At 39.2% G+C, this 26,229-nt stretch overlaps 3 protein-coding genes across 4 annotated transcripts in view; all 3 read left to right on the forward strand.

Annotated features, from left to right (window-relative positions):
- Positions 1 to 2,215: 2,215 nt before the first annotated feature.
- On the forward strand, positions 2,216 to 10,020 carry hadhab (hydroxyacyl-CoA dehydrogenase trifunctional multienzyme complex subunit alpha b). Its single transcript, XM_019277900.2, has 20 exons — positions 2,216 to 2,371; positions 2,998 to 3,036; positions 3,308 to 3,378; positions 3,465 to 3,598; positions 4,082 to 4,220; positions 4,307 to 4,426; positions 4,797 to 4,899; positions 5,000 to 5,122; positions 5,234 to 5,352; positions 5,555 to 5,611; positions 5,707 to 5,816; positions 6,511 to 6,645; positions 6,853 to 7,024; positions 7,138 to 7,224; positions 7,314 to 7,454; positions 7,630 to 7,698; positions 7,880 to 8,075; positions 8,172 to 8,286; positions 8,451 to 8,596; positions 9,424 to 10,020. Exons 1-20 carry the CDS (start codon positions 2,305 to 2,307, stop codon positions 9,567 to 9,569), a joined length of 2,289 nt encoding a protein of 762 aa, XP_019133445.2. The 5' UTR covers positions 2,216 to 2,304; the 3' UTR covers positions 9,570 to 10,020.
- Positions 10,021 to 10,148: 128 nt separating this feature from the next.
- LOC104929998 (kinesin-like protein KIF3B) lies at positions 10,149 to 16,289 on the forward strand. The gene is made up of 8 exons (XM_019277899.2): positions 10,149 to 12,058; positions 12,160 to 12,261; positions 12,424 to 12,546; positions 12,711 to 12,829; positions 13,561 to 13,674; positions 14,721 to 14,835; positions 15,064 to 15,242; positions 15,573 to 16,289. The coding sequence occupies exons 1-8, from the start codon at positions 10,655 to 10,657 to the stop codon at positions 15,718 to 15,720; spliced, it is 2,304 nt and encodes a 767-aa protein (XP_019133444.2). The 5' UTR covers positions 10,149 to 10,654; the 3' UTR covers positions 15,721 to 16,289.
- A 7,582-nt stretch (positions 16,290 to 23,871) lies between these two features.
- The window catches only part of asxl2 (ASXL transcriptional regulator 2), a 16,845-nt gene continuing 14,487 nt past the window's right edge, over positions 23,872 to 26,229 (forward strand). For both annotated transcript variants that reach the window (XM_019277868.2, XM_019277869.2), the window contains exon 1: positions 23,872 to 24,159. In XM_019277868.2, the coding sequence (XP_019133413.2) occupies positions 24,103 to 24,159 (57 nt within the window). In that variant the 5' untranslated portion in view covers positions 23,872 to 24,102. The remainder of the gene's footprint in view (positions 24,160 to 26,229) is intronic.

The following is a 26,229-nucleotide window of genomic DNA, read 5'->3' on the forward strand; positions in this document are numbered from 1 at the left end:
ATCGTTCTCTTTATTCATTGCATTGAATTCCACCGTGATGTTTTGCTTACAATCTTGTCCTAACAAATAGTAATATCTTGAAAAATAGGACCTAGGATGGTGTCAGGCTAACATAACATTACTTACTTCTGCAATATGTTGGCAACAAGATAGATCTCTTAGATTAGACTCTTTGATTTCAGTCAAGGCCAAATATTCTGTATGTATTTTTTTTTTTTTGAGACTTATATTTTATTATTTTGTTTTACAAAACAAAAGAAGTAACTTCTAACCATAAAACAAATTTAAGAGGCTGTGGGCCAAATTACCCCACAGTAACAACAATGACCTCCATCCTACCTTTGTAGAAATTAAAAATGCATGCACACACACACACACACACACACACACACACACACCCCTGTGTGTGTCATCACACATACACACACATACATTAGAAGTACAGATCATTTGTTGAGACAGAGGTTGACACAGAATTACAACAGTAAGGTAGGAAAAACAAAACCAAAGAGTCTGGAAATTAGTCCATTAAGTCGCATGTAATGAGTGAAACTGCAAAAACTTTAACATTGTACTTCTCCACCTCCTTCCAAATACCCATCCCGCCCACCACCTGTTTGACCTGACGCCACAGGTGCACTAGAAACAATACAAACAGACTCAAGAACAACTTCTTTCCCAAAGCCATAACCATCCTGAATGCACACATGCACTAGCCCCCCAACATGCAAAATCTCTTGAGCAATAACTTTACCTTCATAACTTCCTGTGCAATACTCTTACCTGTGTGTCACGCGCAATAACCTCATGTGCAATATATGTGTAACTGCTTTTACCCTTTGCTATGCAAATACAAGCAAGAATGCACCCTGTTTTCTTTGTATAGGTTATATATTTTATTTTTGCATTTGTATTTATATTGTGTTTGTATACTACTACCTATATTAGGACCAGCACCTCGTTGAAGCCCCCTGTTATTTCGTTGTGCTTACAGTATGTCTTTTGTACAATTACAATAAACGCTTTCTATTGTATTCTATTTTATTCTATTCTATTGTATTCTATTCTATTCTATATCCTGTATATAGTTTGAAGTCACTTAAACGGATTAATGCCACCGCCCTGTGGCAACATGCTGCTATTGCTTTCAATAAGTCTGGTTGTATTTTACAATTTTATATATCGACTACAGTATCTGATATTTTTCCGAATAAAATGGAAAAATGACAATATAACTTTATAACTTGGGGTCCTGGAGACAGTTTTTAAAAGGAAAATGCTTTTTAAACTTCAAAGTCATGTACCTATGTGATCTAGAATATGCAAAGCGACACAAATACCTGTTGAGAGTGTTGTTAGTGGGGTGTAAAAAGGCTCTGACCAGAAAATGGCTTAAGAAAGACAAACCAACAATAATAATTTACAATATATATAAATATGTTATGGAGAGAATTACATTTAAACTAAGAAACCAAACTGATATTTTTGAAGAGAAAGTGGCTCAGCTATGTGTTTTATTTTTAATCTTTCCCCTATTTTCAAACAGCATCCTTATATTTTTACGTATGATGTGCTTATTTTGACATGATGCACAATCCTGTCTTTAATTTACGTTAAGTTGTATGTTTTTTGTGCCCTATTTGTGCATATGTGCATTTGTGCAGAGCCTTCTGTGCCACTGCACCCCGCCTTTGGAACGCCCTCCCTGACCATCTCAGATCATCTCAGACTCTTGAAAGTTTAAAAAAAGGACTTAAAACTTTCCTTTTTTCCACATCTTATCGTATTTGACATGATTTTTTCTATTGTGATTTATTTGTTTTTTTCTGTTGCTTTGTGTGCATATACCTTGCGTGTGTATTGTAGCACTTTGAGATTTGATTCAAATGTAAAGTGCATTATACAATTAAACTTCTTATTTATTTATTATTATTATTATTCTTATTATTATTATTATTATATTATATAGTGTTCTGTTATTAAGAAAAAACTAATAAAAAGTTATAAAAATAAAACAAAAAGGATTTCCGGTTAATTCAGGCTTCAGGAGTAGTCTTAGGTAAAGGGGGCGTTTTGTAGTCCTTGAATACCCAATGAGCTGCGAGAGGGGGCGTTTTGTAGTCCTTGAATACCCAATGAGCTGCGAGCTCCTCAGAGTCATCCAATGAAATGAGCGCATCTTCAATAACAGCCAATCAGCTTCCCCCTCCTCTCGGAATGATTCGGTTTTTCAATGATAGCACTTTGACAGGCTAACCCAGCTAGCGTCACTTCACTGCACACTGACTGACCTCCGCTCCCAAGATGGCTGGTGTTCGAGCCCTTGGTGTTCTCTCCAGGTTGACATCACGGAGATATGCTCTGTATGCAGGTGAGAAACTAAAACATTTAATATTTAACAGCAAAAGAAGAAGAATCGCAGGTGAACGAGGATGGGAAACCTGCTAGGTAGCATGGACGGGTGATTAGCTTTGACCTAATGCATGAATGGTGTGATATGTGTACGTGTGAGCTTTAATACAACATAAACACGAGGTTCTTCGGCAAACTTATACCTTAATTAAAGTTTATTAACTTTTTTAGTAACTTTTAATCTGAGCGGAGAAACTTTAAAGGCTGCTACCCGTGCTAGCTGGGAGCTAGCTGTGCGTCAAACTTAAAAAGTTTCAATTTAAATTGGTTTGACTGTAAAATATCCACATGAAGTCATGCTTAGATATATTATATATATATTTCTGAAGGCTTGTGCCATTGAGTGTATGGACTGTGTGTGTCTGAATGGCAGGCGGAGAATGTAGGTGAAGGGTCATCCTCAGCTGCACAGCATGGCCGAGACCTTCTGAGGTCATCATGGCAACATTATGGGACCATGATCATGTGCATGTTGTAATATGATGTGTTTTTATATATATACTGTGAGTTTGCAGCAGGATTTCTGCAATATGTTGGTCACATGATAGATGATTGTATTGCTGACTGTCATTTTTCTCTTCACAGGCACCTATCGTACCTTCTCAGTAGCTCCTGCAATGTTAGGTAACTATTTTTATTATAATAATAATACATTTTATTTCTCAAAGCGCTTTTCTGTCACCCAAGGACACCTTACAATAAATAAAGGTAGACAGCAAATAAGAGAAACAAACAAAAAAGAACCATAAAAGTGTCAAATTACCAGAATACAACATTTAAAAACAGGTTAATGCAAATGAATCTTGTGCATTTGTGAAAAATAAAAAATAAAAAAACTAGGTCAGCCTGTGCGCTGACACAGTTAGTTCCTCACATCTCATTTCTCTATTTTTAGCCCGCACCCATGTGAACTATGAAGTCAAGGGCGACGTTGCTGTCGTACGGATCAATGATCCGAACTCCAAGGTATGTGACGAACGTGACTTTGTTTGTTTGTTTTGCTGATGAATAATGCGGCTGTAATGTGAAACTAATTGTTCCCCCTTTCCCAGGTTAACACACTGTCAATCCAAATGCAAAACGAGATGGCAGAGGTGATGAATGAAGTGTGGGCCGACAACGCCGTTCAGAGCGCTGTCCTCATCTCCTCAAAGCCGGGATGCTTCATCGCAGGAGCTGATATTAAGTAAGAGAAGTCTCATTAAAGGTGGACTAATGTGATTCGAATCTGATAATCCTCAGATCTGTCGGCTTTTCACTCTGTTTGTACCCAAACCAGGCTCTTTAAATGAAAAAATAACATGCAGCATAACGATAGCAACAAGGAATAAAGAGTCCTAAGCAGTGTCCTTATTTAGGATCCTAGTGGCCTGAGGGTAGAAGCTTTTCTTGAGCCTCTCAATGCCGGCTTGGTGCATCCGGTTGTTGTGATGTTAGGTAAAGTAGCAGGAGAGTTGTTTGTTCTGGGAAACGGTCTTGTCTTCTTTGCAGTTTAACAGTTTGCAACCTCACAACATGGCTCAAGTTAGTTACATTACTTACAGTGTTGTTCTTGGTGTTTGATTCTGGAAAAATCCAATACAAAGACACTTGTTTTTTTGTGTATTTTTAAAGTTAAATAAAAGTTTAACTTCTCAGTTCAACTGCTAACTCATACGTCTGTTAACAGCATGATCCAGGCCTGTAAGAACGAAGAAGAGGTCGCCAAACTTTCTCAGGAAGGGCAGAAGATGTTCGAGCGGATCGAAAAATCTCCCAAGCCCATTGTCGCTGCCATAAACGGCTCTTGTTTAGGAGGCGGTTTGGAGGTATAAAAAAAAAACTATATGTTTGACTGTATTTGACTATGATGTTTGATAATAATGTTATCTAATGGGCTCTTTTTGCATTTCAGTTTGCCATCGCCTGTCAGTACAGAGTTGCAACAAAGAGCAAGAAAACAGTTCTTGGTACTCCTGAAGTGATGCTGGGTCTTCTTCCTGGAGCTGGTGGTACTCAGAGACTCCCCAAAATGGTTGGTACCTAAATCTCCATTGGTGATGCTCAATGTTTGACTTAATTTAAGTACAAACACATACATAATGCAGGATCATTGGATGTAAAGTCATCATATCTTACCTATAACACAATGTCTTGTGTCGGGACAAGATTTAAAAAGGCTAGACGGTAATGCAAAATAATCTGGCTAATTCTCCTAATGGGATTAAGATGTTTACATGCACTTTAGAGACCCTGCAAGCCAGTAAACAAATGATCCCCCTGTCAACCTGGTCCTTTAAGTGCAGGATAACATGGAACATTTTTCTTTTTCATGCACTACACACAACAGATTCTCAATATTGATGATAAATCAGTTCACATATGTTATCTTTTATAATCTTTAGGTCGGTCTACCCAGTGCCTTTGACATGATGCTGACAGGAAGAAATATCCGAGCAGATAAAGCCAAGAAGATGGGGCTCGTTGACCAACTTGTAGACACTCTAGGTAAGCTACCGTGACTTATATAAATGTGTTGTGAAGTATTACCACCTGCAAAAATTGTCATCTAAAATTAATCTTTGCATATTTTTTTTTTGTATTATAGGACCTGGGCTGAAGAGTCCAGAGGAACGGACAATAGACTACCTTGAGGAAATTGCCATTGAATGTGCCAAAGGGATCGTCAATAAGACGATTCCTCTCCGCAAAGAGAAAGGCAGGATGCAGAGTAAGTCGTGCTGCATTTATTGAGCATTTGACTCTTTGTAGTCAACGTTTATTTCATCATAAAAAAAATATATAAATACTGCATTTTAACGTTGATGTTCTTCGTCCATAGAAATTCAAGACTACATTATGAGTATTGAGTTCGTACGGAATCAAATTTACAAAACTGTCCACGGTAAAGTTATGAAGCAGAGCAAGGGACTGTATCCAGCACCTCTGAAAATAATTGAAGTAAGTCAAAAATTCTCTCTTGGTTTTTCAGGAGAAATTAAAGATTTCAAATTCTCGTCAGCTGTATCTGTTTAGTCTGTAAAATAGTGATGACGTGACTGTTTGATAAGTTATTTGTCAAGTTAAATACCACATCCACTGTCCACAGCTTATTAAATATGAATATTTGATCATGACATTTTTTATCATTTCCTGTGTTCAGTGTGTGAAGACCGGAGTAGAACAAGGCCCCATTGCTGGATACTTAGCCGAGTCTCAGGTAAGGTTTGTCTACCTACATTATTGGCAAATGTAGAAGTACTTGCATTAACACATTGTGCAAGTGACCATCAACAATTTTCGTGTCTGTCACAGAATTTTGGTCAGTTGGCAAAAACCTCAGAATCAGCAGCTCTGATTGGTCTCTATCATGGTCAAGTTGCATGCAAGAAGAACCGCTTTGGAGCTCCCCAGAAAGAAGTGAAGTAAGTGGATATCGCTGTGATGTTGAGCAGTTCACGCACGTTCAACCTGCATTTGACATTTCAGACCAGTTTGTTTGGTCATGGTTAAATAATTGGTTGTGTTAACCAATGACAAAGGCAGGTCTGATACTCTTGATGACACATTCTGGCTGCATTCAGACCAAATCAGGTGCTGTGGCTTTTTTTTATTCCTCTGATTAACCGGCTGTCTCGATTCAGGCGCTCCCTCTGTCTCATGCACTGTCTACGTCGCTCAACTCTGAAAACAAATCAGCACAAAGCAAAAGAAACTTCTTGGCATTGCTATTTTGCAACATAGACTGCAAGCCACAGACACAGATGTCAAAGCTGAGTACAAGGCGTAAACCAAGTGAGAACACAACTCATCAGTTTCGTCCATGAACTCTGACAGGATAGCGCCCGGTTTGCATAATGTTTCAGACAGACCGTGGAGCGGTTTGACCGGTCTGATCGGCAGGTTTGTCAGCACATCGTGACATCAGCTTACGTTTCTCCAAAGGCTGATTCTGTTTCAACTTCCTCTTGCAGGTCACTGCATATAAATGGCACAACCTAATTGTTTTTACTGCTGCACCTGATTTGGTCTCAAATGCCCTTACACTGATTGCAAACAGGATATTATCCATGGCTGTTTTAGGTCGTACATAAAATGTTTTTTTTTATTTGCCACCAGGACTCTTGCCATCTTGGGAGCAGGTCTGATGGGGGCAGGTGTTGCCCAGGTGACTGTGGATAAAGGTGTGCACACAATCCTGAAGGACACCACTCTGGAAGGACTGGGCAGAGGAGAACAGCAGGTTTACAAAGGGTGGGTTTTGATATGAGGCCTTTATTCTGGAGAATGTGTTTAATCTGCATCCTGACTGTACGTTGGGTTGATACAGTTCAAGTCTAATGACTTTCACACACAGGTATGACATTTGAAAGTTGTACATTTGTAGGATACCTGTGCTGGGACTTAAAGTGTGATTGCAGAGTTTGTTGATGAATGATTTGACTTTTTATTCTTCACCAGGCTTAACGACAAGACCAAAAAGAAGAGCATCACGTCGTTTCAGAGAGACTCCATACTGTCTAACTTGACTGGACAAGTGGATTACAGCGGCTTTGAAAAGGCGGACATGGTTATCGAGGCTGTGTTTGAAGATATTAAAATCAAGCATGCCGTCCTGAAGGAGGTGGAGGCTGTAAGTGTCACTGAAAGTAGGCCTGTTGTCAGTCAGTCTGTGATATTTTCATCTGTAGACTTGTCAGCATAGCTGTGACTTTGAGCTGCGATCTAACAAATTCTTCTCTGCAGGTTGTTCCCCCTCACTGCATATTTGCCAGCAACACATCTGCTCTGCCCATCAAGAATATTGCTGCTGCCAGCAAGAGACCAGACAAGGTTTGTGCTTAACTTTGTAATTTAAAAAATGCTTCTATAAAGAAAAAAAAACTGTTTCTGAATATTTTCAGTTTTTTTTTTTTCTTCAGGTGATCGGAATGCACTATTTCTCTCCAGTGGACAAGATGCAGCTCCTTGAGATTATAACCACTGATCAGACGTCAAAGGACACCACAGCCTCTGCTGTGGCAGTCGGTCTGAAGCAAGGGAAAGTCATCATTGTTGTCGGGGTGAGCATTATGTTTCCCCTTTATCCAATGATAACAATAATAGCGACTGTCCAGTTCTTAGTCTTTAAGTGTGAAGTGTTCTGACGATGTTGGGATAGCGTGGTGTTCAGTTCAGTGACGGTTCTGGGGTGAAAACTATCTGACACTTACTAATATTACACAAATCTCTTTGCAGGATGGACCTGGGTTCTACACAACAAGGTGTCTGGGTCCCATGATGGCTGAAGTAATACGGTTACTTCAGGTTAGTAGTATTATTTCAGGAGAAAATGCAGCTTATTGTAATTCTCATTGTTAGAAATATATTATTTATGTACTGTAGTGTGAAATGGGGTATTTAGGACCTACGATGGACAGTCAGCTCACTCAAAGTATTCCAGGATAGCGGTTATACGTATTATTAATTCATCCATTTGAACCTACAGGAAGGAGTGGACCCCAAGAAGTTAGACGGTCTTACCACAGGCTTTGGCTTCCCTGTGGGTGCAGCCACGCTGGCCGATGAAGTCGGTATTGATGTCGCCGCCCACGTGGCCGAGGACCTCAGCAAAGCTTTTGGCCCCCGCTTTGGCGGTGGAAACGCGGAGGTTCTGAAGACCATGGTGGACAGAGGATTCAAGGGTACGGGTGGTCACATTGAAGGATTGTGCTCAGTTTCAGTTGGATAAAGAATGTGAGTTTTTAATTCATGCGTACATGTATGTTTGTGTTCTCAAGGCCGCAAATCAGGAAAGGGTTGCTACGTCTACCAGCCAGGACTCAAGACCAGAGAGGTCAACCCAGATATTGGAGAAATCCTTGAGAAATACAGATTGATACCAAATCCTGCTGTGTAAGTTGACACACTGGATAATTACATGAGTAGTAATGCAGTAAATTGAACACTCATTGTGGAGCGTTTTAATAAATTACAATGCTCATCACAAAAGCTATTAAAGCCCATTAGATAAAAATGTATAATGATGTTAAATTAACATGTTGAACATCTTCCTGCAGGTCATCAGATTCTGACGTGCAGTACAGACTCATCTCTCGATTCACCAACGAGGCCGTGCTCTGTTTGCAAGAGGGCATTCTGAACAGCCCGCTGGACGGAGACATCGGGGCAGTGTTTGGCCTGGGATTCCCTCCCTGCCTCGGAGGTCAGAGTCCAGCCTTTAGTCACAGTCTTCTGATAACTACCAGTCCCTAATAATGCATTTTAGGATGAGATAAGGACCTTAATGACCAACCTACCTGTTTTATCTAGTGCAATATATAAAGTCTTATGTGAAAATGTCTGCACACAGTGTAAGATGCACTTGAATTTGAACATTGAATCATCTGATAGGATCCCAGCCTGATAATTTTTTGTTTTTTAGAAAGAAGATACATTTTTAAGGAAATTAAAGCAACTCTACTTGTTGCATTTAAAGGCCCAGACGTACAAGTGTCTATTTCTTTAATTTTATTTACATTTAATTGGAACGGATTGTGAAAAATGTTTGTTACTATGAGGCTACAGGCATGTTTCAAACTGGATTATTAGCTTTATTTTAAGTGCAGTGCATAAAAAAACATAGATTGAACCCACCTTTATTTTAAGTGCAGTGCATAAAAAAACATAGATTGAACCCACTAAAATACTATGAATATAACTTAAATTATAATTAAAACATGAACTCAGACTTTAGGCTCATAATTAGTTCAGCCAATGTGTTTTAATATGTTAAAATTGACAACTGGAAACCTTTCAAAGAGGAGAAACAGTTGAGTAAATTGATTGTGACACAGGTTAATCTTGAGGTGAAGCAAAACCTGAAAAAGGAACCAGATTATGTTGGAAGAATTAAGCATCCCTTGCTTTATGAACCACCCCTCCTCTTCTCGGAGCAGCTCTTCATAGACAAATAAAGACGAGCATCACTGTAAACCATGTGACATGTATCCCTATGATTATATAGCTAACACAATACCTCGCCTCTTCCAGGACCTTTCCGCTTCATCGACAACTTCGGTGCGGACAAGCTGGTGGAGAAGATGAGGCGGTTCGAAGCCGTCTACGGAGCTCCCTTCACGCCGTGCCAGCTCCTACTGGATCACGCCAAGGATCCCAGCAAGAGGTTTCACAAGTGACCGACCCCACCGCGTGTGCCTGTAGCGTTCGATTGAACTCCAGCCGCTAGAATGTGCATTTATTTACGTTTATATCACGAGTGGGCGGGCAAACATAACTCAACGTGCACTCGGTTTACAGTTCATTGGGTACACCTAGCTAAATGGAACGCAGCCTGCAATAAATCCTACTATCATGCAGTGTTCAGTTTCTGTTGTTTGTGTTTATACTTACTGATATAAAGGGGGTGGAGAGGAAGCCTCAGATTTATTGGCAGGACTGACCTATTAGATTTAGATGGATGGACCCAATGAACCGGCAACTGAGCGTCTGATCAACAGAAAATGTTTTTTTTTTTCTTTTTGTACTTTAACATTATTGATTTATTTGATGTATAGATCGAAGAGCAGATGGAGGCTAATTGTTCACACTGTAGATGCAGAAGAATTAAATTATTTTCCAACTGGCAAATTTGATTCTTCATTATTCATAATGTCTACAAACTGCTTCAGCGAGTGTCTTTTCTTTATTTTTTTTTTGTACATTAAAGACTGTAAGGCCTGGCTGGAACAATGATGTAAATGTGAAGCCTGAATAAAAAAATTGTTATTGAATCAAAAACTTAAAAAAATCAGCTTCTTTTCTCCCTTAAGGTGCATTCAAGTGTTAGTTGGGTTGGTAATTTATCACGTTTACAGAATTAGACCGGAGCCAGGAGAACATTTGATCCAATCCAATCCATTGCGCAGGTCACATGTCTTATTTTCCATTGTCCGCAGAGCAGGGTGTGTACCGCGGGGAGGCTGTGTGGGTTGGGCCGATGAGGAGGAGGGGTTGTCTGGGTGTTTTTCCTCCAGCAGCATCCTTTTTAATATCCTGTGACATCGCTTCTTTTGCTGAAAGATGCTCAGGGCGGAGGAGGAGATGCTGCGTTCACCCGGCGCGCATGAGGTGCGTCTCGTCTTGTCTGACCGCAAATAAAAATAGACGCTGATGCTGATGCTGCTGCTGCACCTGTACGGAGAAGAAGAAAATCTGTGGGCCCCACCCGAGGAAATGGCCTTTTTAACGTGTCGCTTTTAGTCCTTTTGACTCCAAAAGAAAAATGTCTAAAAGCAAACACTGCGAGGCGGTCAGGGTGGTGGTCCGCTGCCGGCCATTCAGCAAGAGAGAGCAGGCATCCGAGTGTGACAGCATTTTGGTCATGGATGACAAACTGGGACAGATCACCATCAGGAACCCGAAGGCACCACCTGATGATCCAATGAAGGTATTCACGTTTGATTCCGTGTACGGCTGGGATTCAAAACAAAGCGACATCTATGATGATGCGGTGAGACCTCTGGTGGAGTCCGTGCTCCAAGGCTTCAACGTGACCATATTTGCCTATGGTCAAACTGGGACAGGTAAAACGCACACCATGCAGGGGGTTTCAAACGACCCAGACATGAGAGGGGTTATACCAAATTCATTTCAGCACATTTTCACACAGATATCCAGAACTCAGAACCAGAAATACCTGGTGAGGTCGTCGTACCTTGAGATCTACCAGGAGGAAATCAGAGATCTGCTGTGCAAAGACAACAACAAGAAGCTGGAGCTCAAAGAGAATCCGGACTGTGGCGTCTATGTGAAAGGTCTGTCTTCGGTGGTCACAAAGAACGCCGCTGAGATCGAACATGTGATGAACATAGGCAACCAGTCCAGGTCTGTGGGGTTCACCAACATGAACGAACGCAGCTCTCGGTCTCATGCGATTTTTGTTGTAACTGTGGAGTGTAGTGAAGTAGGGCCAGATGGTGAGGACCACATCCGGGTTGGGAAGCTGAACATGGTTGACCTGGCTGGCAGCGAGCGCCAGAGCAAGACGGGCGCAAAAGGGAAGCGACTGAAGGAGGCAGCCAAAATCAACCTGTCCCTCTCAGCGTTGGGGAATGTCATCTCAGCTCTGGTGGATGGGAAGAGCACCCACATCCCATACAGGGACTCCAAACTGACCCGCCTGCTCCAGGACTCACTGGGCGGCAATGCAAAGACAGTCATGATAGCAACAGTGGGGCCTTCGCACAAGAACTTTGACGAATCCCTGGCCACGCTGAGGTACGCCAGCAGAGCCAAGAACATAAAGAACAAACCACGGATTAATGAGGACCCCAAAGATGCCCTGCTGAGGGAGTTCCAGGAGGAGATTGCACGCTTGAAAGCGCAGCTAGAAGAGCGAGGGATGCTCGCAAAGGAGAGGAGGAGGAGAAGGGACAGCAAAAGATTGAGTAAAAGTATGGCCGGCATGGAAGAGGAGATCCTCAGGGAGAGGGATGGGGATGTGTGGAAGGCTCTGTATGAGGAACAGGAGGTAAAACATCACCTGAAAGAGGGAGGTGACATCCCAAAGGTGCTGAGCTGCCAGGGAGGCATTGAGAAGTTAAAGCACCTGAGTGACAACAGGAAAAGCATAGAGGACGTGCAGTGGGATCAAGATGCTTTGGAGAAGATCATAGAGAAATATAAGGTACTTGTGAAGAGCACGTGCTTTGTTGTGATCCAGTACAGTGTCTGACGAATGAGACACAAAAGAAATTTACATAAATATTTAATTGTCTTTGTTCGCAGGCGATGGAGAGCAAACTCCTGATTGGAGGAAAGACTATAATTGATCACACCAATGAACAGCAAAAGATGCTGGAGCTGAAGAGGCAAGAAATTGCAGAACAGGTACGTATAAACATGAAATAACACTCACTGTGTGTTACTTAACATGTGTTATCTGACCTTCCACACATTTTGAAAACAACCTTTATTATTTTTAAGGGAATTACTGTCTGTGTTTGTCTTTTTTTTTTTTTACGGAGCTCTGACGTTCTGCCTGGTTTGCAGATAAGACGAGAGAGAGAGATCCAGCAGCAGATGATGTTGCAGGACGAGGAGACGGTAGAAATGAGGGAGACGTTCTCCTCCCTGCAGCATGAGGTGGAAGTCAAGACAAAGAAGCTGAAGAGGGTAAGATGACTCACCCGCTGACGCCACAATCACGAAAAGCAATTAATCATGCGATCTTATTTGCAACTAATAAAAAGTTCAGGTTTCTCTGGACGTCCCGGTGGGCTTTTCCTCTAGTCATCCTGGAGTGACGCCGGTGATTAATATGTTCCTGTTCTGTACAGTTGTATTCCAAACTGCAGATGGTGAAGGGAGAGATGAAAGATGTCATCGCCGAACACGTCACGACCAGACAGGAGCTTGAACAGACACAGAATGAACTCACCAGAGAACTCAAGTACAAGTGAGTACTGCACATACTCAGTACTTGCTACATGCAGTGTTGTTTTCTTCCCATGCATATACATTTTTATTGTGCCCTTTAGAATAAGGAGTTAACCAAATACATAATTTTATCATGCCAAGGGTGCTAAAACTCTGTGGTCATAAAGACTCGAGGGTTATAGATTTTACATTATTTATACCTGGACGCTCTCAGACTCGATCATACTGCCATGAAATGTTTTCCACAATTAATTTCTGTTATGTATTGAGCGTTATCTAATCAATGAAATGCAGTAAAAGCTGTGTGGTAGTGTGTTGTAGTAGTAATACATCTGACATCGGAGATCGAGTTCATTTAATATTTTTGCTATTGTGCAATATGGCAGCATACTAAAACTGCTTTATTTTAAGTTTATGTTGTGAGCAAAAACAGCCGTGCTGTGTGTCTAAGTATTGTACTGATCAATATTGTTTGAGAGCATTTTGTTCTTAATTTGATGATTTTCCTGCTCAGTCAGGATGGAAGGGAAAGAAATAGTTTTGCTGCTTGGTAAGCAGTTTGTTTAAAGGATAGAGGGATGAAAAAATACAACTGCGCTTGTACTGTTACATTAAATTCATTTATTTATAAGTTCTGCCATTTTCAAGACATAAGAAGTTTGATTTAATATCAGTGCTCCAGAAAGTGACATATTATTTGATTTTGCTGTTTGAATCCCTGCTGACACAAACATGTACTTCATATTTCAGATATCTCTTGATTGAGAATTTTATACCTCCAGAGGAAAAGAACAAGATCATGAACAGGCTGCACTTTGACAGTGAGGAGGATCAATGGAGACTCCAACCGGTCCTTCCAGAGAGGTCAGTGGATTCATTGCATGTTGCTGACATAAGCTACTGTCAATGACAGACTAGAGAAAGAAGAATCCTCTGGAACTAACTGCACATCAGTAACAATCAGTAAATAAACACGTCAGCCTAGTGTTTGAAATGCATGACTTGATCAGCAGAGATACACATTTCTGCACCATCAGTTACCTGAATAGACCATTATTCTTAAAAATAATTAAACATTTAAAACTGGCTATTGTTATTTTGACTCTTTTGACCTTCATATATTGCACCTGACTGAACCTGCACATTCCTTCTCTGCAGGCGGTAGGAAAACAGCAACAGAATAGTATAAATAGATGAGGCAGGCATATTAGACTACAGCAAAGTGGGAGGCATGCCTCTTGATGACGGGGGGTGGGCTCAGTGAAGGGAAGTGGAAAAAATATTACATTAGTTACCAAAACCTAAATGTACAGCATGTGATTTGGTTAAAAATATAGTTCAGACATACAGTAGTTTGGGGGAATTTGAATGTTTTTTCGACTTCCCCAGAGTCAGAAACTAATAAATACCTTTGGACAGACCTTTTTATGTATTTAATTTAGGCTGAAGTTATGTCAAACAGCAATATTGAGCTATTTTGGCTTTTTGTCTGAACACAAATGAGCTCCTCCAAAAACCATAGCTTGATAATGCAACAGAATCTACTCTAGTAATATTTGTTATTATAGCATGGCCTAGGTTTTTGGCATTAGTCAGCCCCAGTGTCTGTTCTAGTATAACCACTGGGAGTCGCCACAGTCAGAATTCTTTTCAATCGTACACAGGGAGACTGCAATCTGACCTGACATGCTATAGATAATTTATGCACTCTGTCTTTCCAAGAAACGGATATCTTTATATAAAGGAGAACCAGACACCGTTGGTATTTGTCTTCACTGAGTGGTAGATAACAGGGGAGATTTGTCTTAAACATATATGGGGGCACTTGAAGTTGCATCTTAATCGCCAAACCAAGTCTAAGTGTATTAAACTGAATCTAAATCCTTCGTTTCCCCCCTTCTTATCCCCAGTGCACCCACTCAGGTCAAGAGAAGGCCTCTCTCAGCTGTGGGATACAAGAGGCCAATTAGCCAATATGCACAGATGGCTGTTGCCACGGCAACCGGGGCCCCGTGTAGATACCAGGTCAGTGCTCGGACGGTCTGGTTAAAAAAGAAAAGAGATGTGACACAGCCTTCCTTCTTTCCTGGAGGATGTGAATATGGTTGTAGCCATGGAAACCATTCACAATTTCATCTCAACGCCAGTGAACCATCGATATTGCTTCACCATAGAAGCTTTGCGATGGAAGTGAATAGATTTTTGTGCCTGCTAATATAACTACAAATTGACTTTGATCTGTTTTTTTTACAGGCTGAGAATATAATGCTGTTGGAGTTAGACATGTCTCCGCCGACCATGTTCACCTTGAACCTTAATGGCACTCACCTGGAGAGAGCCTTTTCCCCCAGACTGATACGGGACATCCTGGCAAACGTTCCCGTTAGAGAGAGGAGCGGCGCGTCGTCACGAGTCAGGAAGTCACACTCCTGGTGAGACAGCAGCTGAGAAAGCCAGACGTCTTATATATTTAGAGATGGGATAGCAGTTAAAAGATATGGAACGAATTATGTTCCTTTAACAGGCCAATCCGAGTTACTAAAATGCAGTTATAAGTATTAATTAGTTGTCAGTTAATTGTTTACACATGTAAATTAACTACAAACCACGTGTACTTTACATTTCTGTTGACCAAGTTTGTTTTTACATGCAACCCTGTTAAATCCTGCGGATACATTTGGTCATTACGTGGATATAGTAAAGGTGAAACATACTGCATCCTTAATAATAAGTCAATCTGTTCTGTTTATTATGGTCCACAGGTATCAAGCACCGCGAGCAGCATCCGTCACGTCATCCTCATCGTCCACTGCTCTGACATCAGAATCTCAGAGTTTCTCTCCTCAGAGACAAAGACCATCCTCCGCTGCTTATCTTCCACACGGAGATCCAGTTCAGACAAGCCCCTGATACGTGTCGACGCATCTGTACACAGGGGGGCTGGCCTTAGTTCAAGATGGCACAAAGGAGACATGGAGGAAAATCTTATGCCTTGATTTAAAAATGTTTGTTTTTCTCTTTCTCTCTCTCTCTCTTTTTAGAAATATTCACTTTAGTAAGCATGTATTCAACTTACTCGGAAAGGCATTCATCATTTTTGCCTACAGTTGCCTGTAGTTTCTCTCGTGGCTTAGTCAGTCTCAATGAATAGCACAGCTTCTAAAAACAAAAAAAAAACAGGTTTGACACACAGTACAGTTTGAAGGATCTTTGCAATTTTTTATTTAATTAAATTTCAACGTACTGTACTTTTTTTCTTTTTTTTTTTTACACATTAAAACATCATTCACACGCACATTTTTTAAAAAACATAAAAGCCTGTAAAATGTACCTGATCTTTGCCAAATCAATGAGAAATGAGGGCCCCGAATATTAGACTAATGTGGTGGTGTGTGAGGGGGCCCGCCCTGGTTTAAGCCTGTTATGCTTGATGAACTGTTGCTTCAATTTCTAGCTAATGTAATTGTGAGCCAAAAAAATGTAATGTAAAGAAAGCTTGCAACGCTCTCTTGATTAACTGCCTTATTTTTTCATAGTTGTGAAATCGTGCCATTTGCTTACACATGGAAATAAACAGACTGAAATGATCTTGAACTGTCTACTGTGTTTCAGACTTTACACCTGCACCACCTGATCATGTTGTGGTCTCCTGTTCATGTCTCACTGCAATTCTTTTCTATTTTATTTCATTTATACCTTGCAGTTATTATTTATATCATGGTCACTTACTTTTGTTATATTATTTATATTATGGTCACTACTCTCGCAATAATATTATTATTTGTATCATGGTCACTTTCTTTGCAATATTTCTTATACTATGGTCACTTTACATTACAATACTCTTTTTATATATCATGCCACTTTTATCCTCAGTACTTGTCTGTTTTGAAGGTTGATTGTTTTTTGTGTTTATTGTAGGTTATAGATATTTCTGTCTGTTTAATTTCTGTCTGTTTATTGTGTTTTTTGTTTTGTTTTTGTTTGTTTGTTTTGCCTTTTCTACTTTTTTCTAATTCTGTAGTGTATGCTACACTTTCCTCTGCTGCTGTAACAAGTAAACTTCCCCGTGGTGGGATGAGTAAAGTATATCTAATCTGTTTTATTAGGGGGACACTTTAAACATGACAGCTATATTTGTATCATGGTCACTTTCTTTGCAATATTTCTTACACTATGGTCACTTTACATTACAATACTCTTTTTATATATCATGCCACTTTTATCCTCAGTGAACTGTGTCTTTTTTTTAGGTTGATTGTTTTTTGTGTTTATTGTAGGTTATAGATATTTCTGTCCTGTTTATTGGTGTTTTTTTTTTGTTTTTTTTTTTTGCCTTTTCTACTTATTTTTTCTATCTGTAGTGGTATGCTACACGTTCCTCTGCTGCTGTAACAAGTACATTTCTGTCTGTTTATTGTATTTTTGTTTGTTTGTTGTTTTGTTTGTTTTGTTTTTTTTGCTTTTTCCTTTTTTTTTCTAATCTGTAGGTATGCTACACTTTCCTCTGCTGCGGTAACAAGTAAATTTCCTCGTGGTGGGATGAGTAAAGTATATATAATCTATTTTATTAGGGGGAAACTGCAGACGTTAACATGACAGCTCTATTGGTACATTTACTTTCTTTGCAATATTTCCTACACTTTTATCCCAGTACTTTGTTTGTTTGAAAGGTGATTGTTTTTCGTGTTATTGTAGGTTTAAGATATTTCTGTCCTGTTGATGCGTATTTTTTGTTTGGTTTGTTTGTTTGTTTTGCCTTTTCTACTCTTTCCTAATTCTGTAGTGTATGCTACACGTTTCCTCGGCTGCTGTAAAAGTACATTTCTGTCTGTTTATTGTATTTTTGTTTGTTTGTTTTGCTTTTTCTCGTTTTTTTCAAATTCTGTAGGTATGCCACACTTCCTCTGCTGCGGTAACACGTGCATTTCCTCGGGTGGGATGAGTGAAGTTATCTAATCTGTTTTGATTAGGGGGAAACTTGCAGACTTTAAACATGACAGCTCCATACAGTAAGATGACTGTCCTCGGGAGTCACATGATCCTTACGTAAGTCCCAACATGGCAGACGAGTGGATCTTACGCGGTAACTAAAGCACATTTCAACCGGAGCTGACCCGAATTTTGACCACTCTGTGGCAACACACCCACCCAGATCCACAACCATGCGGGAGAGGCCAGACCAGAGAGACGGGCAGGACGTGGGCTGAGGCGGCTAAACCGGTATTCCGGGGTTGTGTTTTCTAATCTGTTCGTTTGTTGTGTTGTTTTTTTTTTTCGTCTTCCCTGAACAGCTCCAACCACTTGTACAAACTGTGGTTATGAGTTCATGACCGCTTTGGCGAGAGTTTGCGCTGACACGCCGCGCTAAGGCCACCGTGTTGACTCGTTTCCTTTAACCGCTGTCATTAGCACTTAGACTTTTCCTTCACTTGTCAATCAACCCCAACCATCTTACCCCTTTAAAAAACAACCTCCCTCTGTGGTGTTGTGTCTGGACCGCACGGTGGACACGTCTGTCACACATCTTGTTTGCTTTTTTTTTGGCGTGGCTAGTTAGCAGCTAAGTTAGCAGCGCTAGCTGCGTACAAGTTTGTTGTCAGTCAAACGGCCAATTTAAATAAAACAACAGCACAACAGCGGTGTCCACATAAACTAAACCCGCTGTCTGGATGTTGCTTAAAAAAATAAACCCGGTTATAAACGGCGCGTGTTAATATTTACAATGTAATACAGTAATGAACGTCGCTTAGCCTCTTTAGGCGTAGCAGCTAACCGTACAAAATATCCAAAAACTCCCAAACAACTCATTTAATTAATCAAAGTGTGTGACGATTTCTCAGTGTGGACAAGAGCTTCAGTCCTTGTATCAGCACCGCGAGTTATGCAGTTGTTTTTTTGTTGACATAATGTAGCTGACTGCATAAATAATATGTTTTATTAACGTTAGTTTACACACATGGATTGTCAACATGCTGCAGAATGTGCAGGTTGAGGGGAAAATGCTCATCCTGTTGTCTGTAATGTGACTAATGTTTAGATTTATTTAATTGTTGCAGTTAAAAATGACAAAAATAAACAAATAATGAAAGTGCAAGAAGAGGGTATTTACATGCTTATTTAACCGAACCCCTGACCTTACACCCAACCCTAGCACTTAATTTTACACACAGTTCCTTTATTGTTTTTGTTTTTAATTTTATCTTTTACCCCTCTTCTTACTCCCCTGTTTAAGCAATGGTGTTGGTGTAATTAAGAGTCCTTCACACGTACTTTATAACATTTTTCCAACGGTGCCCGTGTCTTCCCTGCCGCATAGCTGTCCAGAGACTACACGAAATGTTGTAGGGAGATGACAGATGTTCAAAGAAAGGTGCAGGTTTGAGGGAAAATGCTCAAACACTGTGTCGGTATGTGACTAAGTGTTAGTTTTGTTATTTTATGTTGGCAGTTTAAAAGTGACAAAGATAACAAAAGAATAAAGTGCAAGAAGAGCTTATTTACCTAACCCCTGACCTTAACCCTAACCCGTAGCACTTAATTTTACACACATTTGAGATTACTTTACTTCACTTTATGATTGATTGTAAGTACACCTCATGTATTTTGTAGTTTTTATACTGTGTTTTTTCCTTGACATGTGGTGTGTGTGTGTGTGTATATATTATTATAAGATATATATATATGTTGTGTGTGGTGTGTGTGTGTAATATATATATTACTACTATATATATGATATACTACTATATATATATAGATATATTTACCATATTAGCCAAGATGTGGTGTGTGTGTGTGGGTTGTTTTCTAGCACCTTAACTTACACGTGGTACACTAGGGCTAACCATTTTCTTATTACACCTATGTGGCGATCCCATTAAAACGCTATTATATGAATAGAATATAACTATAAATAAGGAGGAAGAAGAAAGAGAGGGACAGGGATTGAGAAAGGAAGTCGTGAGAGTGGGAAGTCAGAGGCACTGGGTGTACGGTGTAAGAGTGTGAGGTAAAGGCGTGGAGGGGGGAGATAGGTGGGAATAAGTGTGTCACTGATACCTGAGGAGCAACCAACAATGAGTGTGTGGACAGGGCGTGGTTACTATACGTGGGGAGTGCTGAGGTTCAGGTTGGTGGGTCGGTTGGGGGGTGGGGGAAGGAAGGCGTGTAGTGGGGTATACAGCGCGGAATACAACTCTATGTAAATGTGTGCCTAAAGTCAGTCGGTGAGGGGAAAAAAAAATACTCGTCTGACACAGGGGGGGGAGGGGTGGTAGCGTGTGGTACAGTTCACAGGAGACAACGAAGTACCTGCAAACCGCAAATATACATATTTTACTATGTGTTAGGGGGGGTTGTGTGGGTGACAGTTGTTGTGTGGCAGTGTGTGTGTGTCCTTTCGTCTTACTTTTCATTTTCAACCAATCTTGGTGTTATAAGAGTCCTTCAAAGTTCTTTTAACATTTTTTCCAATGTGCCCGGGCCCTTGAATTGCGTCTGCTTAATCCTAACCCCTAACCTCCACCTACTAGAGTTAAATTTCACGGGTATAACAGAACAGAAAACTAAATGCCTCTGGGAAATAAAAGTGATTCAGAGCCACAGATCGGAAGAAAAAGCAGTGAGGACGGTGAATGGATTTAACCAAGAGAGTACTCTAAAGAACTCTTAAACGAGTTAATTCAAGAAGTAACATTCACAAAGTTAACCCTGAGAGACCCAGCTGCCACGATGACTGTCCAACTTTTAAGAAACCTTGGAGGATGAAGGTCAAAATTGTCAGGTGTGAATAAGAGTGAACCTGTGAATTAATGTAAGATAAAGTCCCGCGAAAGTGCCGCTGGAATAAATTTCCATGAACTTAAATATACCTTTAGAAATAAAAACCGGTATTTGAGAGATATTGATATCATGACATGTATGTGGGTTTCTGAATAGATGTTAACTTCTCTTATTAAAGTGTATTACCTGTTCATGCCATAACACAAATCAGTGGGTTCCCTGACATGTGTTGTATAAATCATAAAATAACCACCTTTGTTTTATTAAAAGCATGATTGCAAGATAGGCATAATTTGGTCTTGAGGGACGACCAACAATCATAGCAGAAGATCTAAATCTACTAGCCACAGTGTTTGGTGAAGATTTGTGGGTCGTGATTACACTGAGTATTATATCCTGTACTTTTTTATTCAGCTATGTAACATTGGAGACCACACCGGGGTTTCTTACCTGCTTTGAACCTCTTGACTTTTTTTCTTTTGTTTGTTTATTATTCTTCTAGTTTTTTGGAGAAAGACCCCAACACGCCAGGAGCCTAAAGAGATCTGCAGGGATTCAAAAGAAAGGCGTAAGGAAAATAAGGTGAGTATTTTCTCTGTGTTTTATATACAGCAGATGTCCTGTAGACCTGTAGGAATTTTCAGGAGCATAGAGAGAGAGAGAGAGAGAGAGAGCGAGCTAAAGTATATCTAATCTGTTTTATTAGGGGGGAAACTTGTAGACTTTAAACATGACAGCTCTATTTGTATCATGTTACTTTCTTTGCAATATTTCTTACACTATGGTCACTTTACATTATAATACTCTTTTTATATATCATGCCACTTTTATCCTCAGTACTTGTCTGTTTTGAAGGTTGATTGTTTTTTGTGTTTATTGTAGGTTATAGATATTTCTGTCTGTTTATTGTGTTTTTGTTTGTTTGTTTGTTTGTTTTGCCTTTTCTACTTTTTTCTAATTCTGTAGTGTATGCTACACTTTCCTCTGCTGCTGTAACAAGTACATTTCTGTCTGTTTATTGTATTTTTGTTTTGTTTGTTTGTTTGTTTTGCCTTTTTCTACTTTTTTTTCTAATTCTGTAGTGTATGCTACACTTTCCTCTGCTGCTGTAACACGTGAATTTCCTTGTGGTGGGATGAGTAAAGTATATCTAATCTGTTTTATTAGGGGGAAACTTGTAGACTACACTTTATATATCATGCCACTTTTATCCTCAGTACTTGTCTGTTTTTGAAGGTTGATTGTTTTTCGTGTTTATTGTAGGTTATAGATATTTCTGTTTGTTTATTGTATTTTTGTTTGTTTTGCCTTTTTCTACTTTTTCTAATTCTGTAGTGCATGCTACACTTTCCTCTGCTGCTGTAACACGTGCATTTCCTCGTGGTGGGATGAGTAAAGTATATATAATCTATTTTATTAGGGGGAAACTTGCAGACTTTAAACATGACAGCTATATTTGTATCATGTTACTTTCTTTGCAATATTTCTTACACTATGGTCACTTTACATTATAATGATCTTTTTATATATCATGGCACTTTTATCCTCAGTACTTGTCTGTTTTTGAAGGTTGATTGTTTTTCGTGTTTATTGTAGGTTATAGATATTTCTGTCTGTTTAATTTCTGTCTGTTTATTGTGTTTTTTGTTTTTGCCTTTTCTACTTTTTTTTCTGATTGTGTAGTGTATGCTACACTTTCCTCTGCTGCTTTAACAAGTAAACTTCCCCGTGGTGGGATGAGTAACGTATATCTAATCTATTTTATTTATTTTTTCACCCACCCTTCCCCTAAGGAGCTGTTGCCGTCCTCTTCCCCTGTGTGATCCTGGTCACAGTTGACAGGTTTATAAATATAAATATAAACTTGAAGACTTTAAACATGACAGCTATATTTGTATCATGGTCACTTTCTTTGCAATATTTCTTACACTTTTATCCTCAGTACTTGTCTGTTTTTGAAGGTTGATTGTTTTTTGTGTTTATTGTAGGTTATAGATATTTCTGCCTGTTTATTGTGTTTTTTTTGCTTGTTTGTTTGTTTGTTTTGCCTTTTCTACATATTTTTTCTAATTCTGTAGTGTATGCTACACTTTCCTCTGCTGCTGTAACACGTGAATTTCCCCGTGGTGGGATGAGTAAAGTATATCTAATCTATTTTATTAGGGGGAAACTTGCAGACTTTAAACATGACAGCTCTATTTGTATCATGTTACTTTCTTTGCAGTATTTCCTACACTTTTACCCTCAGTACTTGTTTGTTTTGAAGGTTGATTGTTTTTTCGTGTTTATTGTAGGTTATAGATATTTCTGTCTGTTTATTGTATTTTTTGTTTTGTTTTTGTTTGTTTGTTTGTTTTGCCTTTTCTACTTTTTTCTAATTCTGTAGTGTATGCTACACTTTCCTCTGCTGCTGTAACAAGTAAACTTCCCCGTGGTGGGATGAGTAAAGTATATCTAATCTGTTTTATTAGGGGGACACTTTAAACATGACAGCTTTAAACATGACAGCTATATTTGTATCATGGACACTTTCTTTGCAATATTTCTTACACTATGGTCACTTTACATAACAATAATCTTTTTATACATCATGCCACTTTTATCCTCAGTACTTGTCTGTTTTTGAAGGTTGATTGTTTTTCGTGTTTATTGTAGGTTATAGATATTTCTGTCTGTTTATTGTTTGTTTGTTTGGTTTGTTTTTGCTTTTTCTAATTCTGTAGTGAATGCTACACTTTCCTCTGCTGCTGTAACAAGTACATTTCTGTCTGTTTATTGTATTTTTGTTTGTTTGTTTTGCCTTTTTCTACTTTTTTCTAATTCTGTGTTTGCTACACTTTCCTCTGCTGCTGTAACAAGTACATTTCTGTCTGTTTATTGTATTTTTGTTTGTTTGTTTAGCCTTTTTCTATTTTTTTCTAATTCTGTAGTGTATGCTACACTTTCCTCTGCTGCTGTAACACGTGAATTTCCTCGTGGTGGGATGAATAAAGTATATCTAATCTGTTTTATTAGGGGGGAAACTTGTAGACTTTAAACATGACAGCTATATTTGTATCATGGTCATTTTCTTTGCAATATTTCTTACACTTTTATCCTCAGTACTTGTCTGTTTTTGAAGGTTGATTGTTTTTTGTGTTTATTGTGTACATTATAGATATTTCTGTCTGTTTATTGTTTGTTTGTTTGTTTGTTTTGCCTTTTTCTACTTTTTTTCTAATTCTGTAGTGTATGCTACACTTTCCTCTGCTGCTGTAACACGTGTATTTCCCCGTGGTGGGATGAGTAAAGTATATCTAATCTATTTTATTAGGGGGGAAACTTGCAGACTTTAAACATGACAGCTCCATACAGTAAGATGACGTTTCCTCTGGAGTCACATGACTCTTTACAGTAAGTCCAACATGGCAGACGGAGTGGATCTTACGCGGTAACTAAAGCAACATTTCAACTGGAGCTGACACAATTTGAACAACACTACTGTGCAACAACAACAACAAGACACCAACAATGAGGGAGAGGCAGAAGAAGAAGAAGGGCAGGACGTGGGCTGAGGCTGCTAAAACGGTATTCCGGGGGTTTGTTTTCTAATCTGTCGTTTGTTGTGGTTGTTTTTTTTTTCTCTTCCCTTGAACAGCTCCACCACTTGTACAAACTGTGTTTATGAGTTCATGACCCGCTTTGCCGAGATGTTGCGCTGACACGCCGCGCTAAGGCCCCGTGTTGACTCGTTTCTTTAAATGCCGCTGTCACATTAGCACATTAGCTTTTCCTTTCACTTGTCAAACCAACCCCAAGCATCTTACCCCTTTAAAAACAAACCTCCCTCTGTGCTGTGTTGTGTCTAGACCGCACGGTGACACGTCTGTCATCAACATCTTGTTTGCTTTTTTTTGGCGTGCTAGTTAGCAGCTAAGTTAGCACGCTAGCTGCTAACAAGTTTTTTGTCTCACGACACTTTTAAAATAAAACAACAGCACAACAGCGTGTTTGTATTAAACTAAACCCCCTTCTGTATGTTGCTTTAACCCGGTTATAAACGTGCTGTGTTTAATATTTCGCATGTAATACAGTAATGAACGTCGCTAGCCTCTTTAGCGTAGCATGCTAACCGCTACAAAATATCCCAAAACTCCCAAACAAACTATTTAATTATCAAAGTGTGACGATATTTCTCATGTGGACAAGAGCTTTTAGTCTTGTATCAGCACCGCTGAGTTATGCACTTGTTATTTTTGTTCACATAATGTAGCTGACTGCATTAATAATATGTTTTATTAACGTTAGTTTACCAACACATGAGATTTTCAAGATGCTACAGAAATGTGCAAGGTTGAGGGGAAAATGCTCAACACCTGTGTCTGTAATGTGACTAATGTTTAGTTTTATTTATTTTGCAGTTAAAATGACAAAGATAACAAATAATAAAGTGCAAGAAGAAGCTTATTTAAATGCTTATTTAACCCTAACCCCTGACCTTAACCCTAACCCCTGACCTTAACCCTAACCCCTGACCTTAACCCTAACCCCTGACCTTAACCCTAACCCTAGCACTTAATTTTACACACAGTTCCTTTATTGTTTTTGTTTTATTTTATCTTTTACCTTCCTTCTTACTCCCCTTTTTTAAGCAATGGTTTGGTGTAATTAAGAGTCATTCAAAGTATCTTTTATACATTTTTCCAACGTGCCCGTGCCCTTCACAAAGCTGTCAAGATGCTACAGAAATGTTAGGGAGATGACAGTTGTCACAAAAATGTGCAGGTTGAGGGGGAAATGCTCAACACCTGTGTCTGTAATGTGACTAATGTTTAGTTTTATTTATTTTGCAGTTAAAATGACAAAGATAACAAATAATAAAGTGCAAGAAGAAGCTTATTTAAATGCTTATTTAACCCTAACCACTGACCTTAACCCTAGCACTTAATTTTACACACAGTTCCTTTATTGTTTTTGTTTTATTTTATCTTTTACCTTCCTTCTTACTCCCTTTTTTAAGCAATGGTTTGGTGTAATTAAGAGTCCTTCAAAGTATCTTTTATACATTTTTCCAACGTGCCCGTGCCCTTCACAAAGCTGTCAAGATGCTACAGAAATGTTAAGGAGATGTCACAGTTGTCACAAAAATGTGCAAGGTTGAGGGGAAATGCTCAACACCTGTGTCTGTAATGTGACTAATGTTTAGTTTTATTTATTTTGCAGTTCAAATGACATAGATAACAAATAATAAAGTGCAAGGAGAAGCTTGTTTAACCCCTGACCTTAAACCTAAACCTAACCCTAGCACTTAATTTTACACACATTTGACATTACTTCACTTTATGATTTTATTGTAGTACACCTGCATATATATATTATTTTTTTTAACTACCTCCACAGTTCCTTTATTGTTTTTGTTTTATTTTATCTTTTACCTTCCTTCTTACTCCCTTTTTTAAGCAATGGTTTGGTGTAATTAAGAGTCCTTCAAAGTATCTTTTATACATTTTTCCAACGTGCCCGTGCCCTTCACAAAGCTGTCAAGATGCTACAGAAATGTTAGGGAGATGACAGTTGTCACAAAAATGTGCAAGGTTGAGGGAAAAATGCTCAACACCTGTGTCTGTAATGTGACTAATGTTTAGTTTTATTTATTTA

The sequence above is a fragment of the Larimichthys crocea genome, chromosome XXIV (genome assembly GCF_000972845.2).
Source record: "Larimichthys crocea isolate SSNF chromosome XXIV, L_crocea_2.0, whole genome shotgun sequence".
Taxonomy (NCBI): Eukaryota; Metazoa; Chordata; class Actinopteri; family Sciaenidae; genus Larimichthys; species Larimichthys crocea.